The 17,643-nt window shown below is 45.7% G+C and overlaps 1 protein-coding gene across 1 annotated transcript in view; it reads right to left on the bottom strand.

The window, feature by feature from the left end:
- The window catches only part of RHEB (Ras homolog, mTORC1 binding), a 47,589-nt gene extending 44,898 nt beyond the window's left edge, over nt 1-2,691 (bottom strand). Inside the window, exon 1 of the mRNA XM_032643555.1 lies at nt 2,515-2,691. Within this exon, the coding sequence (XP_032499446.1) occupies nt 2,515-2,566 (52 nt within the window). The 5' untranslated portion in view covers nt 2,567-2,691. The remainder of the gene's footprint in view (nt 1-2,514) is intronic.
- Nucleotides 2,692-17,643: the final 14,952 nt, after the last annotated feature.

Raw genomic sequence — 17,643 nt, 5'->3', positions numbered from 1 at the left:
TAACAGGAAAAGTACTTCAGGGGGGAAAAAAAAAAGAGTTGTATAAATTACCTGAGAATTAATTATATTTTCCTCACTGGTAGGTTTATCAATGTTTTTAAAAAATACAAAATTTGAACACCAAGTAGTAAAACAATCATTGCACTTGCTAGTTTTATCTGAAGGCAAACTTTTAAAGTAAACTTACAAGTATTTTACTAGTCAAACTGGCATATTTAACCGAAAGAACATTCTAGGAAAGGTGTGGTTTCTAGCTTAGCCTTTTCCCACCCCCAGTAAATATGACACAACAGCTTAGTATCACAAAGTAACACAACCTAGAAAAGAAACACAGATACTCAAATTTCTCTAGCATAGCGCCATTCGCAAGCAAGCGTGTCAGTAAACTCAGAAGTCTGAATACTGAATAATTCTCTGAAGAGTAGCTACTACATGGAATCAGGGAATTATCTCCTTTTTTGATGCTGGCAAAACAAAAGCGCTCACAACTACAAAATGTCCTGGTTCATAACAAAGGTAAACAATTGTAAAATCAAATGCAAAGACTGGGAATAATTTAACCTCTTGCAAAATACATTTCACTTTAATCACCACATATGAAAATAAATACGGAGAAAATGACGTAGGATATAGCAATATGACATACTGAAGGCACAGAAAACAGGGACTGAACTTACTCTGTGTGCCCCTGGAGGCTAATTTAGCACAGTATTTTATTAACAGCAGTTTAAAATAAATGTCAAGTGAAGGCAAAGGGGTGACGTGTCACATCTGGGTCTTTAGGAGCATGATGACTAGAAGGCAGATAAGACAGAATGGGTTTCGACTGGACATAAGGAACATCTTTAGCAAAACAGTGATATAATGCTAGACTTGCTTACTGAAGACTGGAATCACCAGCTCCAGAATTTCAAGGGGTCAATAAGTCGGGATCTTTTGGGGCATTCTCCCAGTTTAGATCAGGTAGCCCAGGTACAGGTCACCTGTAACTTGATTATTCAGAGACTGCTACGTTTAATTAGTGGGCACTCTATCTGATTAGATAGAACTCACTCAAGAGCCTAGATATGTTATAGTCCCACACTTCAAAATGCAGAGAAGCAAAGGGCTCCGTGGTTCAGACTGCCAATAAAGGTGGGATGCCGGGTTCCATACAGGCATCGGGACGGTCAGGGACTTCAAAAGCCTCCAGCTGAGGCACGGTTCCTTCATGGCTGCAGCTGTTAAGGCTGTCACCTGTTCTTCCCCCACACGATTTGGCATTGCACCCTACAGGAGTCACCCCTATCTCTACACAAGCATCTCTCAGCCTCTGATCTTGACTCCCCCCTGCACCCCCCAGCCCTCTGACGGAGAGAGATGATAAAAGGATGAGTAAGCACGCTGTAGCTAGTCTTGGGCAAAGAGCACAGACCTTGGCACTGGCCGTGGAAAATGGGGGTGAAGAAGCAGAACAGAAAGCGAGCGAGCTCGGGGAGTCCGTCCAATGAGCAGCCGGCAGTTACAAGCCTTCCTCCTGCAATCACCAGAGACTCCAAACCTGCTTTCACGCCCCCGCCCCACCGTGGTCAAGCGCACATTCTCCTGAGGCTCATTTACTTCTTAAAAACAACACGAAAAGATAAAGGTAATTTCTCCAGGCTGCCCGTTGTCAAAGACCATAAAGCCTCACCCTGAAGCATGGCTAAGTCCAACGGTTCTCTTTTCTCGCTCGTCTTCTAACACCCATTCCATCCCCACTCCACCCCAGACCACCTCCGGTCGGCAAAAAAGCGACTGCCACCAACAGTTGCAAATATATGTCAACCTTTTTCGGGGGTGGGGGGGAAACTTTTGAATTACTTCAACAGCCTGGTTACAAGTACCTGACCTTATTTTTTTCCCAAAGAAAAATAGGACACCGAGAGATCAAAAATTCCTTTCTGTGCCCTCCTACTTCGGCCACTGGCAGCATCTAAGGGGCTTCCGAAGAGGACTCTTCCGAGTTTCTTCCGTAGGAAACTTGCCCTTACTAGCCAAACGTCCTTTAGGTCCCTGGTTTTCTTTAAAATGCTGAACTTCACAGACAGAAAAACCGCAAGGTGCTATTTCCTTTGTTAAAATCCCACGGACTTTAATTGGGGGTGGAAAGGCTAGCAACGATCACGACAGCTCGCCGCGGGGAGGTGCAAAGGGACAGGTGCGGCTCCTGCCTTTGCGGGCCCCGCGGCAGTCGGCCGAGCGGCAGACCCCGCACCGCCTCCCCGGTCCCGGACCAACCTGAGCTCCCCGTCCGCCCGCGGCCTCCCAGACACTTCCCGCCGCGCCCGGGCCGCCCGCCGCCGCCCCGCGGGCCCGGCCGCGCCGCCGCCTCCGCTCAAGATGGAGGTGGCGGCGGCGGCGGGCGGCTGGTTACGAAACGCGCGGCCGCCACATGGCCGCGCCGGCCCCAAACTTGGCCGGGCCCGCCGCGCCCCGGCGCCCAGGCGAGGCCGGGCTCGGGCGCGAAGAGGCCGCACGGCGCCCGCCACTCACCCACAGACCGGTAGCCCAGGATCGCGATCTTCCGGGACTTGGACTGCGGCATCTTAGCGGCCTCCTCAGCCCCGGGCCAACCACATCAACCGTGGCGGCGGCGGCTCCTGTGCTGCGATCGGTGGCGGCCGCGCCGGGGCACAGCGGCATCCAGGGGCGGGGCGGGCGGGCGCGGCTGCCTCGGCTCCTCGCTCGCGCGCCCAACCGCCCGGAACCGCCGCGCGGCCCCGCCCCCAAACACGCCCACGTGACCGCGCGCCGCCGCAGGGCCCCCAGACAGAGGCTCACGTCAGCGCCGCACTCCCGCTGCGGCGGCCGCCCTCGCCCCCGAAACGCACGAGGTTGCGTCGGGCGGTGTTTTACTTTAAACGGAAAAAGAGAGGACGCTGAGATGCCCCTGGAAAAATCACGACTGAAACTCGCTGCGTCATGACCCTCCCACCGGCTTCCGCCGCTTTTTAATTACAACAGTTCTCTCCGAGCGCTGATTGGGCAGTTCTAACCCGCCCGCACGATGACGCGACGGAAACTCCTTCTCCCATTGGGGGCGGTGGAGAGGAGGAGCCAGAGGCGGGGCTGCTTGCCCGGGAGCTAAAAATAAATTCGGACTGGGACCGCGCGGTTGGGCACCAGTGAGGTTTGAAGGCTTCGAACTTCATAAGGGTCGGTGGCGGAGGGGAGGGGCGGAGAGAAGCTAGCTCCCCAGTGATTGGTTAGGTCGGGGTGAGGAGGCGGGGCAAGGTGTGAGAGATGCGGTGATTGGTGGAACGCTGAGAGGTTCGTGGACTCCCGCCCTCTGAGCCCTTAAAAGGCGCGAGGCGCGTGGCGGTTGCTCGCTGGGCTGTTGGTTGGTTAGTACCTTACTCGTGTGTTGTTTTCTTTTTTTTAAACTCTTTGCTATATTAGCGTTAGTAAGACTGGGTTTGATGATGCAGGTGATGACTGAGTATCATCCATGGGTGAAGGACCGTGGGAAGAATGGAATATGCGTTAATTCAAAATATTATGCATTTTATTGAAAAAGTGCGCACCCTCCAGTTCTGGTCTCAACCCTGGGATTTGCGGATCCCGCACACCTCACGGGAAATAAATAGCGCAAGTTGACACATCTTTAACTGTCAACACCTGCGTGGCTAATTGAGTAGGCAAACGTAACACCAGCCGTTGTTTGTTGAGAACTGTCCAGAACCGTCCTTTCGAGGTGGGGCGCGGCGGGGGTGGGGTGGGGGTGGATTTAAGACCGATGCGCCTGCGCTCTGGTGTGGGTTGACCTCTTCGGTAAAGGGACGCTGCTGTATTTACCACAAAAGGCGCACTAACAACCCCTTTTTCCAGTGGTGCTGGTGAAGGGCCCTGGGTGTGGCACCAATTTTGGGGTACAAGAAGGGACGCCAGCCCGGGAGGCCTGGTTCCTGCAAAAAGAAGGTGAAAGCCGGGCCCAAGAAGTGAGGATGCGATCAGAGCTTTCCGTCATGGTAGGTATTCTTGTCCATGGCGGTTGCCAAAGAAGCAGATACCCACTAATCCTACCGATGTCCCCTGTTGTGCTCGGGCTGTTTGGCAGCGTTGACCAGCGTGGCTGAGTGGGACCGCCGCTCTCTGGTCATGGCCTCTCCCAGTGAGCACAGAGGAGGAGCCCCCAGGAAGCTGAGCGGCAGGGTAGGATTCCTGGTATGAAGATTTAGAGGTGACAGCCTCATACAGACGCCTTGTTGAGTTAGAACACTGGCGTTACGGCAGAATCCTTACACCATCCTGCTGAAGTACTCTACAGGAGAGGGGGTGTGCACATATTCATGTCCTGGGGCGTCTACAGATTGAAGCACCAGGCCACCAGCTGGAAGTGAGAAATGCCTTTAAAGTTGTATTTTATCTTAATGGATTTTTGCATTTCTGCTCTGTAATTAGTTGAAATAGTTTTAAAAATTCAGGTCAAATGTGTAATTTTTATCCTGTGAATTTGGATGCACCTACTGCAGTATTTTGAAATGACGGTACTAGACTCTCTAGTGTGTTGTGAAATCAGCTTAGTGGATGTTTTTTGTTTTTTGTTTTTTTAAATAGAAGAACAGAATAAAAAAGTAGCTTGCATAGTAAGGGTGAGTATTGTTTCATGACACTTCTGTTGTATGTGTACGTATATTTATAGTTATGCTATATATGTGTATTGTATACTGAGTTCCATTGTAAAATGTATTTCTTACTGTGCATTGCCTCAAAAAGTTTGAAAGCACTGTCCTAGCCTGGGAGTTGTAGGAGTCCAGACTGGGAAATGCAGTTGTAAAGGACAAATTCATTCAAGAAATGTTTCAGTTGTGTTAAAGCCCTTTAAGGCCAGACCCAGGAGTTCTGAAAATTCCTTTATTCCAGAATGGGGAGAATTTCTTTGGTTTAAGAAATGACTCAGATTACCTAAAATATTTGGGATTGATGTATGAATTCACATAGAAATAACTGACCGCAGCCAGACCATATAGAAAATGGACTTGCTTCTGAATTCAAAGTACAGTTGACCTTGAACAACACCGGTTTGAACGGCAGGATCCACTTACACCCGGATGTTTTCAATAGCAAATACTATAGTACTACACAATCCAAGGTGGGTTGGATCTGTGGATGCCGGGTGGCAGATACAGAGGGACCACAGATCCGGAGGGCCATTCTCGGATTTTCCACTCAGCAGAGGATCCGTGCCCCTAACCCCTGTGATGTTTAAGGATCAATTGTAGTTCTTCTGATTGAGAACACTTGTTAACCTTTTCAGCAGCAGGGAGTTCTGCCACCAATCAGTTTCTCCTGTGCAGGTTCTGCTCTGTCTTATCGCCTCTGCATACTGCCTTCTCTCTGTGTGTCCTTCTGTTTCCCTGGGAACCAAGAATCCTGTCTCTTCCATTTAAATTCCAGAGAGAAGACACGGTGAGGTCAGCTAATTAACATTATCTCTTGAGTGAGGAGCTCATGCTAAACCTATAGGTTGGCCAGGTTAGGCTCCCTTGGCCCAAACCTCCTGTGTAGCTGGTCGTGGCAGTTCGTGGCAGTTCATGGCAGTTCATGGCAGTTGAAGCTTCAGCTGTTCGTTATTTGGGATTATATTGTGGGATGTCATTTCTAAGGCCAGTGACATCTGACTTGTAGTCGGAACTACTTCCCGGAGGTAATGTACAAAACGTCTTTTTTTCTACATTGGGTTAGACTAAGAAAGAGAGGAGTGAAAATCACTACTATGCTTATTTTTCCTAGAAAGACATCTGTGAAATTATTTTACCTTTTCACACGTGAAAGGGTGACCCTAAATGAAAGTAGGCATGAAGGCGTTTTGCTGTTGTCTTGCGTTTTGAAAAAGAACTAGGCTCACCTTAACCTTGGTACAAGCCAAATCAGAGTGGTCTGTTATGCCTCACATAGGGTATTGTTAAAAATCAAACAATCCAGATTTGGGCAGCATGCCAAGGTCATTTCATTGTGTGGTCTTGTGAATGAGAGAGCGGTTTCCTCGGCAGGGCCTTGGTAGGCCTGGCCTCAGTTTCCTAGCATGAGGCCATCATGCAGAAGCCATGCCCCTGACTTACCCGGGGCTGAAAGAAGATCCTCTTTTTTTTCCAAAGCCAGGGGATCAGCCTGGCCCAAACCCTGAGGTGTGGGGTTTCATGAGGTGCTCCTAGAAGCGGGAAGTGGAGTGAGCTGGGGTGGCCCTCAGTCCATGGCGTGGGCTGAGTGTGAGAAAGGAAGTCAGCTCAGCAGGAGCTCTGAGGACAGGTCAGGCCTCTCCAGTAGCTGTAGATTATTCGCTATGTGAGGGGATGAATTGTTACCGACCAGGGTTCTTGGACTCTTTAATGAGTAGAAATTGATAGGAGGTCAGATGAGAAATTCAGACAAGGCTTTACTGGGACTTGTGCTGTAGCACGAGGGAGCTAGAACAAGTAACAGGTGCCTTTGCTCACTCCCTGAGGGCGGGTGAGTGGGTCCCTTAAATGGGGAGAGGATGGGGGCCGATTGGTGGGTCCGGCTGGAGGTGGCTTAGGTAGTCTGCCCTCCCCCTTGGTGATGCTGTGTGCAGGGATCATGCTTTTGCCCCTGGTACCTCAGATGTGGCAGTTGGGTTTTGGCTTTTTTGTATCTTATTGTTCATAATTGGCCCCAACAATGCATGCATGCAGCTATTTTTAGTCCCTTTTAGTTTCTTTGTATTCTGTTGCTCCAGGACTGGGGAGAGGAGATGTTTGTCCAGGTGCAAGCACTGCAGTGAAGGGTCCCAGGTCCCAGCCTATGTCAGAATGTGTCCCCCACAAAGATATGTTGAAGTCCTAACGCTCTCAGAATGTAATCCTATTTGGAAATAGAGCTGTTGATGATATAATTAGTTAAGGTGAGGTCATACTGGAGTAGGGTGAGCCCTAGTCCAATATGACTGGTTTCCTCATAAGAGAAGAGGAGATGCAGACACACACACAGAGGGAGGTAGAGACTGGAGTGATGCTACCACAAGCCGAGGAGCACCTGGTGCTCCCAGGAGCCGGAAGAGGCAAGGAAGCGCCCTCCCCCAGAGACTTCAGAGGGAGCATGGCCCTGCTTCCCTCTGAAGGGAGGGTTTTAGACTTCTGGCCACCAGAGCTATGAGAAAATAAATTTACTTTTTTTTTTCCCCATGGGTTGTGGGATCGTAGTTCCCCAACGAGGGATTGAACCCAGGCCCTTGGCAGTGAGAGCACAGAGTCCTAGCCACTGGACCGCCACGGAATTCCCTTTATGTTTTTTTAAGCCTCAGTTTGTAGTATTTTGTTAGCAGCAGCTCTAGAAAACGAACCCGTCAGCTGTCCTCAAATTATCAGTAAAGTTTCATTTAAAGTTTGAATCTAGTTTCTGCTGGGCGGTGGGTGAAATTGGCCTTCTTCCCAACATCCCAAGCCAGCTTGTGCCTAGGGGGAGTGTTCACTAGCAGAGTGCTAGCTGCCCGGCAGAGCAGGTCCTGAGGGTCCCTGTGTGGTCATCAGGCATGATGGCTGGAGGGGAGCAGCTGCTCCTAAGAGCCCGTGCAGCAGCAGCAGCAGCATCTGGGGATGCTCGGGAGAAGCGGGGGGCCAGGTCCTCGCGATAACACCAGGCGATGGCTTGGCCACCGAGGCTTCGATTACACATGCTCTTCAAATGTGCCTTAGATGTGGAATTTAGTCACAGTGCTCATAAGTCACCGAAAGTTATAATTACCATCTGAGAGACATATTCACCATTGGTTCCTCCTCCTATGCGAAGAGTTCTCAGTGTTGGGTTTTATCCAGCGTGTTGGGATCCAGGGTGTCTACCATTGGTGTGCAGGGAAAAAAAAAAGAACTTCTTGTGTTTTTTTAAACATTTTTATTTTAAGAATAAAATAATTGAGCTTTGCTAATATGTAATACTGTGTATGGATTGACATGGCACCGTCATGGCAGACGGTGGCGTGTGGTGCCTGGGATGAGAGGTGTCCTGTTGGGGCTTCCACAGCAGGGAGGGGCCGGCAGTGTTGTCCTCACTGTTTAGTGTTCAGAATATTATAATGTATTGCTTTTCACATGTCTGGTTCTGAGGAATTTCAGAATGTATTATCTTAAGTTCTGCTAAACTGAATCTCACAAAATGGTCACGGGTCTTAAAAGATTTCCTTCAAAGAAACCATGGGGCTTCCCTGGTGGTACAGTGGTTGAGAGTCCGCCTGCCGATGCAGGGGACACGGGTTCGTGCCCCGGTCCGGGAAGATCCCACATGCCGCGGAGCGGCTGGGCCCGTGAGCCATGGCCACTGAGAATAAAAATGCAATATAAGCACACACTAAGTAAAATAGCAGGGCTGCCACCTCTTCCTTGTATGAGCTTTTTGCCAGCTACATGAAAGGTAAACATAATCTAATCATATCTTCCAAGAAGATGACCAAAAATTTCTACAAAAAGGTAAAAATTAAGAGCATTAAAAATATGGATTCACATCCACTATCATTAATGATGACTAAGTGTAATTACACCTTGATATTAGCTGATAATGTAGTGAATATCCCTTAACAAATAATGAGACGTTTAAAAGCTAAGCATCCAGAACACTAAGGCAGATGTTACAAATTTTTCTGCAGCTTTTTTCTTTGGAAAAGTTCAAGCATATATGAAAGTAGCTTAGTACAATGAACTCCAGACCCATCACTTGCTTCATTCAATGTTTACCGAGTCAGGGACCATCCTGTTTCATGCTACCCATTACCCACCCACACATGGATTGTTCTGAAGTAAATCCTAGACGTCATACCATTTCATTCATAAGTGTTTCAGTATTTTCTCTGAAAGATGACTCTTTAAGAAAAAAAAATGTACCATGCCATTTTTACTCTGAAAACAAAGAAAGCCAATTAAGGACTCGTTAATACCATCAAATAGCTGGACTATTCAAATGTCTCTTAATGTGTCATAATTTTCTTTGCAGTTTGTTCAAATCAGAATCTAATTAAAGTCCATATGGTGCAATTGGTTGCTGTCTCTCTCAAGTCTTTTTTTAAAAACAAACTTTTATTTTTTAGAACAGTTTTAGATGTACAGAAAAATTGGGACGGTAGTGTAGAGAATTCCCACATGCCTCGTGCCCAGTTCCCCCGTTATGGACATCTCACACTAGTGTGGTACTGTTAGAATTAATTAACCAGTATTGATTCATTATTATTAGCTAAAGTTCATACAGTATTCAGATTTCCTCAGTTTTCCCCTAACACCCTTTTTCGGGTCCAGGGTCCCATCCAGGACACCCCGTTACATTTAGTTGCCATGGCTCCCTAGGCTCCCCTTGGATGTGACCATTTCTCAGACTTTTATTGTTTTTGATGACCTTGAAAGTTTGAGGAATGCTGACCAGGTGTTTTGTAGGTTGTTCCTCACTTGGGATTTGTCTGATGTTTTTCTCAGGTTTTGGGAGGAAGAGCACAGAGGTAAAGTGCCATTTTCATCACATCAAAGGTGCATCGTATCCCTGTGACCGACCACTGTGGTTGTTGTCCTTGATCACCTGTCTGAGGTGGTGACTGTCAGCTTCCCCACAGGTAAGTTACTCTTCTTTCTCCCTTTCCATGCTGTCCTATTTGGAAGGAGGTCACTGTGTGCAGCCCTCACGGACGGGGCTTTATGCTTTACCCTGGTTTCCTCCTGCCTGAAGAATTTCCTTTAGCATCTCTTATAGTCTCTGGCAACAAATTCAACATTTATTTATCTGAAAATTGTCTTTATTTCATTTCTTTAACTTTTTATTTTGAAATAACAGATAGTTTAAAAATAGTACAGAGAGGTCCTGTGTACCATTCTCCTGATGGTAACATCTTACATAAATGGGGCACAATCTCAAAACCAGGAAATTGGTACAATCCACAGAACTCATTCAGAATTCACCAATTTTACATGCACTCATTTGTGTGTGTGTGTTCTATTCAGTTTTATTACATGTGTGGATTTGTGTAACCAAAACCACAATCATAATACAGAGCTGTTCTATCACCACAAATATCTCCCTCATGTTATTTTATTCCTCTACATTTTTGAAAGACATTTTATTTTGCTGGATATAGAATTTTAAGTAGACAGCATGTGTGTGAGTGTGTGTGTGTGTGTGTGTGTGTGTGTGTGTGTGTGTGTGTTTAGTATTAAAGATGTTCCCTTCTGGCCTCCATTTTTTTTCTGTTGAGAAGTCAGCTATCATCTTGTTAATTCCTTTATGTAATATGTTCCCCACTACCCTTCTGCTTTTCAGATTTTGTCTTTATTTTTGGTGTTTAGAGTTTGACTGTCACGTGTCTGTGTGTAGTTTTCTTTGCTTTAATGCTGTTTGAGGTTTACTGAGCTTCTTAGATTTGTGAGTTACTGTTTTTGATCCAATTTGGAAAACTTCCCTGCCAACATTTCTTCAGGTGTTTTTTTTCTGCCCTCATACTCTCTCCTCTCTTATTCTGGGACTCCAATTTCACACATATTAGACAGTTTGATAGCTTTCTACCAGTCACTAAGCCTCTGTTTTTCTGATTTTTAGTTTAATAGTTTAAAAAAATTTGGACAACATATTCTTCAGTTCTAGGATTTCCATTTGGTTCCCTTTTATAGTTTCCACCTCTCTCCTGAAGTTCTCCCATCTCTCCCCAGCATACCCCTGTTTTCTGTAAGTTCTTTTTTTTTTTTTTTTTTTTTGTTGTACGCGGGCCTCTCACTGTTGTGGCCTCTCCCGTTGCAGAGCACAGGCTCCGGACGCGCAGGCTCAGCGGCCATGGCTCACGGGCCCAGCTGCTCCGCGGCATGTGGGATCTTCCCAGACCAGGGCACGAGCCTGTGTCCCCTGCATCGGCAGGCGGACTCTCAACCACTGCGCCACCAGGGAAGCCCTGTAAGTTCTTTAACACGCTTATCGTAGTTATTTTAAAATCTTTGTCTGCTAATTGTAATGTCTGGATCATTCATAGGTCTACTTTGATTGAATGACTTTTCTCTTGATTATAGGTCATTTTTTGTTTCTTTTCACATCTAGTAATTTATATTTTATAGTGGCCATCATAGATGAAATGTTATAAAAATTCTGGATTGTGTATCTTCTTTTGAAACCTGTTGAGTTTTGAGTTAATATTTGTATGTGGTGAAAAGTACGGATCAAAGTTGCTTTTATTTTTTGCACATGAACATCCAGTTGTTCCAGCGCCATTCATTGAAAAGACTCTTCTTTCTCCACTGAATTGCTTTTGCAACTTTGTCAGAATTCAGTTGTCCATATGTGTGGGTCTATTTCTGGACGCTCTTCTGTTGATATGTCTGTCATTACGTCAACATTATAGTGTTTTGATTATCATAGCTTTATAATAAATCTTGACATAAGGTAGTTTTATTCCTCTAATCTTGTTCTTTTTCAGAGTTGTGACTAATCTAAGACCTTTGTATTTTCATATGCATTTTACAATCAGTTTGTCAGTGTCTACAAAAAAGCCTGCTGGAATTTTGCTTGGCATTGTTTGGAATCTACAATCAATTTTGGGAGGACTTACATTTTAGTGATACTGAGTCTTCTGTCCCATGAACAAGGTATATCACTCCCCTTATTTAGGTCTTCATTAATTTCTCAGCAGTATTTAGTACTTTTCAGTGCATAGGCTGTATATATCTTTTATCAGATTTACTCTAAGTATTTCGTATTTTGATGCTGTTATAAATGGGATTTAAATTTTTTGATTTTTTTGATCGCTTGATTTTTGACTATTGATTTCTTAGTCTAAAACATTGCTAAACTCACTAGTTTTTGTAGATTTTTTGTAGAAGTCCATTCGCTTCTCTACATAGATAATCATATAGTTTTTGTTGCTTCTCATTTTGGATGCTTTATATAATTTTCTTGTCTTACTGCACTATGATTCTGAATAGAAGTGATGAGAGCAGATACCCTTGTCTTGTCCTCTCCTTGATCTTAGGAAGTAAGCAGTATAAATTTCATCATTAAGTGTGGTGTTGCTTGAGGACAAGATACAATTGGTTCAGACTCCCCTACCTTAGCAAGAGATGTTTATATCTTAAATCATTATGAAAAAAGAAGCGTTGACTGGTATGCCAGTTTTATTCCAGAACTGGCCCATCAGCAAGGCAAGGACTTCATTTTCGAGTACCCCTAGGTTCGAACTCCTGCTCTGTCTCCTAAAATCTGCACAGCCCTGGGCAAGCCACGTGACCTCCACGTGCCTCCTGGGCCCAGTGATGGGGCTGGGTGAGCCGACACTCAGGAAGGGTTAGCCTGTCATCTTGTCCCTTTACTTTGCTTTCCTTCTTTTCTCTTTTGAGATCAGATTAAATGCTTGATTCTGTCCTCAGTGTGACATACAGTATGTGATATGGCACTGAATATAAAGTTTCTTCTTAGCCTTGTTTTCAAATTATTCTATGATACCTACTTTTCTCTGAATTCTTTCATAATATCAGTTCATTTCTTGTTACTTGGTCTTTAATGTGGTTTTTGTTAAAGATTTCATTTCCAAGGAAAGGCCAACTTTCCTTTGATTTTGATAGAAGGAAGATTAGCTACATAAGTCTTTTGAAATTAAAGCGAGTCAACCAAAACACAAACATGCAAGGAGTATCAAATGCTTCCCTGAACTAAAAAGGTTCCCATCCCAGAGCTTCTAAAGTTGGGAGGGCTCTTTTGCTCGATCTTTAAGGAGGTAGCCCAGAAGAAAAGAAAACCAGCTACAGTAGTTAAGAGGTGAGAGGAACAGCCAGCTGGAGACAAACCAATGAAAAGCCTTAGAGGCAGCACTTGGCTGAAGGAAGAAAGAGATCTGACCTCAGTGTGCTATACAGAGGTCTTCCCTGAACTGGGCAGTGCCAGGCTTGGTTCAGAAGTCTCCTTTGTTAGTCGGATGTCAGCATGACCAAGGTCAAGGTCGAAGAGGAAACTTACAAAATGGGTTGGATGTTAAAAAGCAAAAAAACAACAAAACAGGTGATGTGCCCAGATAAACTACAAGAAAGAAGCCAGCTTGAATTTATTGTGTGTAAGAAAATTTGGCTGTGAACTTTCCATGAGAATTGTAATTTTTAAGATTAACGCAAGCATAAAATTAGCCAGCCGTCAAGAGTTCAAGAAAATGTGTCATTTAGTGTGTGCCGTACACTAAACAGTAAAAATATTCAAACAGGAGAATTTTGGGAATAAGCATTGTGCCCTGGTTGAACAGTAGATTACCTTATAAAACCTCGCTTAACAGTACATACATTCTGAACTGAAATATCCCATCCTGATTTGGAGTATAGCTTTGTCTCAGTGTTTGCTGAAATGTAGAAGCTCATTAGTAACTTGAGCTAATATTAGATCAAAGTCATTACATTAGTACATTGAGTCTGTATGGATAGTTTTATTTTCAACTCTAGTGAGCAGAACAGGCAGGGTGCTCGCTGGTTAATTATACAGATCTTTCTGGGGAGATCTTGGAAGGCTTTTCATGCCCATAGGGTGCTACGGCGGGTTTCTTCCTGCACGGGTGGGCGTGGTCTGTGTGACGTGACTCTGCAGTTCTGGCCCAACGCTGGCTGCATCAGGATGGGCACCTGACCCAGGGGTGGCCTGCTCAAAGCCTGGCTCGGAAGGGTGATCTCATGTGTGCGATTGGCTCAGCTTTCCCAGCCCTTCGGAGCTTGAGTGTAAGATGCGTCAAGTCAGAAGCAGGGTAGAAGCTGAAAGACACACAGGGAAACAGGAGCCATAAGCCGCCGAAGACACACAGCAGAGAGGGGTGCAACAAGTAGAAACAGGAGACAACTGCTGCTCTTGGGGGGCAGCGGAACCCAAGTGGGAGAGCAGTACTGCCCTCCAGAGCCCACTGTGCCTCACCTTTATGTGTAACCTGTCACTAAGGCAGTCAACCTATAGCTTTTCTCAGGAGCCAGGACGCAAGGCAAGGCCTTTGCTTGTTAACTGGCTGGTTCTCAGGAGCAGCTCTTGTGTCATTGCGTGAACTTGGTACAGAGTTGGCCATTGTCAGTATTTAGTCAGAATACTTACAGAGGGAGAGGTGGATGGGCCGGCCAGTAATGCAGTCAAGGAAAATATCAGGGGGTAGAGCACTTAAATTCTATACAATTGGAGGGGGCGGATCTTAGGAATGATGGTAATTTGGTGCTTTTCAAATTTCAGATTGTGTAAGTAGATTTCCGTTAAACAAGAAGTATTGATTTTGACAGTTGTCAACATTTTGTAACTTTAGTTTTGCAGTTTTTATTCCACTCAATGGCCCCCCTTCCCCATTGAAGTAATTGCTGCAAATTGGGTAAACCGCAGAGGCAGCCAGGATCACTCACCATCACTGGGTAGATCATACAACCAAAGGCTTATTAGCTCAGAGTCAGGCTTTTTCTTAAGTAACCCTCTCTTAGCCCATTTGGGCTGCTGTAACAAAGTGTCACAGGCCGGGTGGCTTATAAACAACAGAGATTTCTTTCTCCTGGAGGCTGGAAGTCTGAGATCAGGGTGCCAGCAGGGTTGGGTGAGGGCCCTCTTCTGGGTAGCAGATTTCCTGTTGTATACTCACATGGTGGAAGAAATAATAATTAAAAAAAATTCTCTTGAGATTCCATTATCCAGAGGTAACTGCTGTTGGTACTTTGGTATAATGTATTTCTAGACTTTTTTTCTAATCACATATCTATACATTTGTAACCTACAAAAATGAAATACTGTCCATGCCATTTTACACCATTTTTCTTTGGCAAATATGCATCCATCTACAGCATAATTCTGACCGTCTATGTAGTATTCCATTATATGACTCTATCATGATCTATGACAATAGCAGTTTATGGAGCTTTTACTTGGTTCCAACTGCTTTGTATGCATTATCTCGGTTAATTCTCACACCAACTCTGAGGATGGGTTTGATGCAGTATCTCCACTTAAAACACAGAAAACTGAGCTTTAGGGCTGCCGACCTGCTCCAGATGGCACATCCGTCAAGTGGAGCCTAGAATGCCAGCACCCACACGTATTTTTATTTCAGCACCTACACTTCTAACAGCTGTGCTTTTGTGCTTCCTATTGTGCATTTTGGTGGCTTCCAGAAAGCCACATGCCAGTCATTATTTTGGTAAAAATATAATTTTTTATTAAGCTGAATGAACATTTAAATTTCATAGAACAAGTTTTTAAAGTGAAAGCAATAAGATTTCATACCTTTCCCACTGATATTTAATAAACTCAAATTACAATTTATGCTAATTCTCTTTTTTAATTTTTAAAATTTTAATTTATTTATGGCTGCATTGGGTGTTCGTTGCTACGCGCGGGTTTTCTCTAGTTGCAGTGAGCGGGGGCTACTCTTCGTGGTGCGTGGGCTTCTCATTGCAGTGGCTTCTCTGGTTGCGGAGCACGGGCTCTAGGCATGCGGGCTTCAGTAGTTGTGGCATGTGGGCTCAGTAGTTGTGGCTCGCGGGCTCTAGAGCGCAGGCTCAGTAGTTGTGACGCACGGGCTTAGTTGCTTTGCAGCATGTGGGATCTTCCCGGACCAGGGCTTGAACCCGCGTCCCCTGCATTGGCAGGCGGACTCTTAACCGCTGCGCCACCAGGGAAGTCCAACTAATTCTATTGTTGATGAACTTGCTGTGTTAACTCCCTCCACACAGCTCCTGTTGGCAGACCTGCCCAGATTCAGGGCACCACGTGGTCCTGAGGCAGCTCTACTTCACTGAGGGCCCTTGTGGAGTTCCTCCCTGCTGGCAGTGTCTCCTCCTCCCCAGGCGTAGCTGGGAGGGGAAGTGCTGCCTAGAAGACGAGAAGGACATGGGCTGCTCCTCTCCGGGGCCCCGTTCTAGGACCTCTGCCCCACCCCACCCCCTGCATCTTCCCCCCATGCCGAAAAGTCAGAGATTACAGACCATCCCTACATACACTGTGTGAGACCCACTCTGTCCCCCCCTTTCCCCAGTAGGAAAGCAGTCATTTCCCACTTGCAGAAGAGCATAGTACCTTTCCACGCAAAGGTTATTTCGAGCAACTGCCATCTGGGTATAACTTGAACCCAACGCAATACTTGTACAGAGTGAGTTTCATAAGCTGGTAAAGGGCTGACCTCCAGTACTGTTAAATTGTGATGCTAAGTGAGGTTGGCATATACTTTGCAATTTGATTCAGATTATCTCTGAGAAATGGTCAATTTAATCCAGATTTCCTAGGATGATGCTCTGATGGCGCTCATTTAGGTTTCTGAATGTGTTCTGTCAGCTGGTAGAAACCTAGGGAATGTACTTAAAAGGGGGTGAAATTGATTCTAGTCTCCTGTGGTATCAGTATACACTTAAAAATTGGAGGTCTTCAAATAAGAGCATGGGTGACCCGAGGAGGATGCAGAAGCTTTCCAAGAGACACACAAGAACAGATAATTTAAAGAGAATCAACTTCTGGATTTTCAACTTAAATGTATACTATTTCCTAGATGGAGCTGTCTGGGAATATACCTGAGTTCATCGTAGCTTTTTCCCCACTTTACAAAAGAAGCTAGTCCCTTCACCAGCCCTAAATCTTACCAGGTTGCATTATTTCAGGTGTACAAAACACTGGGGTGCCAAGTAAAGGGAAAAACTCCTTGAGTGATTAATGGAAACATGGCAAACCCCTAGTGTTTCCTGTATTCTTCCTCCTTATGCACATTTATGTTAAGGTTGAAGCCTGGTGTTAGAACTGACGGGGTTTTGTTTTGTTTTGTTTTCTTTTTGCTGTACGCGGGCCTCTCACTGTTGTGGCCTCTCCCGTTGCAGAGCATAGGCTCCGGACGCGCAGGCTCAGCGGCCATGGCTCACTGACCCAGCCGCTCCGCGGCATGTGGGATCTTCCCGGACCGGGGCACGAACCCGCGTCCCCTGCATCGGCAGGCGGACTCTCAACCACTGCGCCACCAGGGAAGCCCAGAACTGAGGTATTTTGACCTGAGTTGAGATATTCAAAAAGGGATGGAGAGAATGACAACTTTCCTTTATTTCCCTCTTCCATCCCTGGGCTGTTGTCAATATATATCCATCTTGGGGGAGAGTTTCATGAGAGCAAAGCAAAGAGAGCATGGATAAGAAACAATATGTGTAAAAACCAGCTTTGAAAAAAACTTATCAGGACATAATTTTTTTTTAAATAAATTTATTTATTTGGCTGCATTGGGTCTTTGTTGCTGCTCACGGGCTTTCTCTAGTTGTGGCGAGCAGGGGCTACTGTTCGTTGTGGTGCATGGGCTTCTCATTGCAGTGGCTTCTTTTGTTGTGGAGCATGGGCTCTAGGGGCGAGGTCTTCAGTAGTTGTGGCACGAGGGCTCAGTAGCTGTGGCTCGTGGGTGATAGAGCACAGGCTCAGTAGTTGTGGTGCACGGGCTTAGTTGTTCTGTGGCAGGTGGGATCTTCCTGGCCCAGGGCTCGAACCCGTTTCCCCTGCACTGGCAGGCAGATTCTTAACCACTGCCCCATGAGGGAAGCCCCAGAACGTAATTCTTTTCACCTGCTCTCGATACTCATCTCTTGGCTGTATCATTAACTAGAAAGAAAAGAACTTTAAATAGCCAAAGAAGTATGATAGTTAAGCTGATTCTGTTAATTACAGCTGAAAAAATTTCTTGAGCCACCAAAATTT

This window comes from Phocoena sinus, chromosome 9 (assembly GCF_008692025.1).
Source record: "Phocoena sinus isolate mPhoSin1 chromosome 9, mPhoSin1.pri, whole genome shotgun sequence".
NCBI classification, from domain to species: Eukaryota; Metazoa; Chordata; class Mammalia; order Artiodactyla; family Phocoenidae; genus Phocoena; species Phocoena sinus.
The sequence above is the reverse complement of the archived record's forward strand: the minus strand, read 5'-3'. Positions and strand labels throughout refer to the sequence as shown.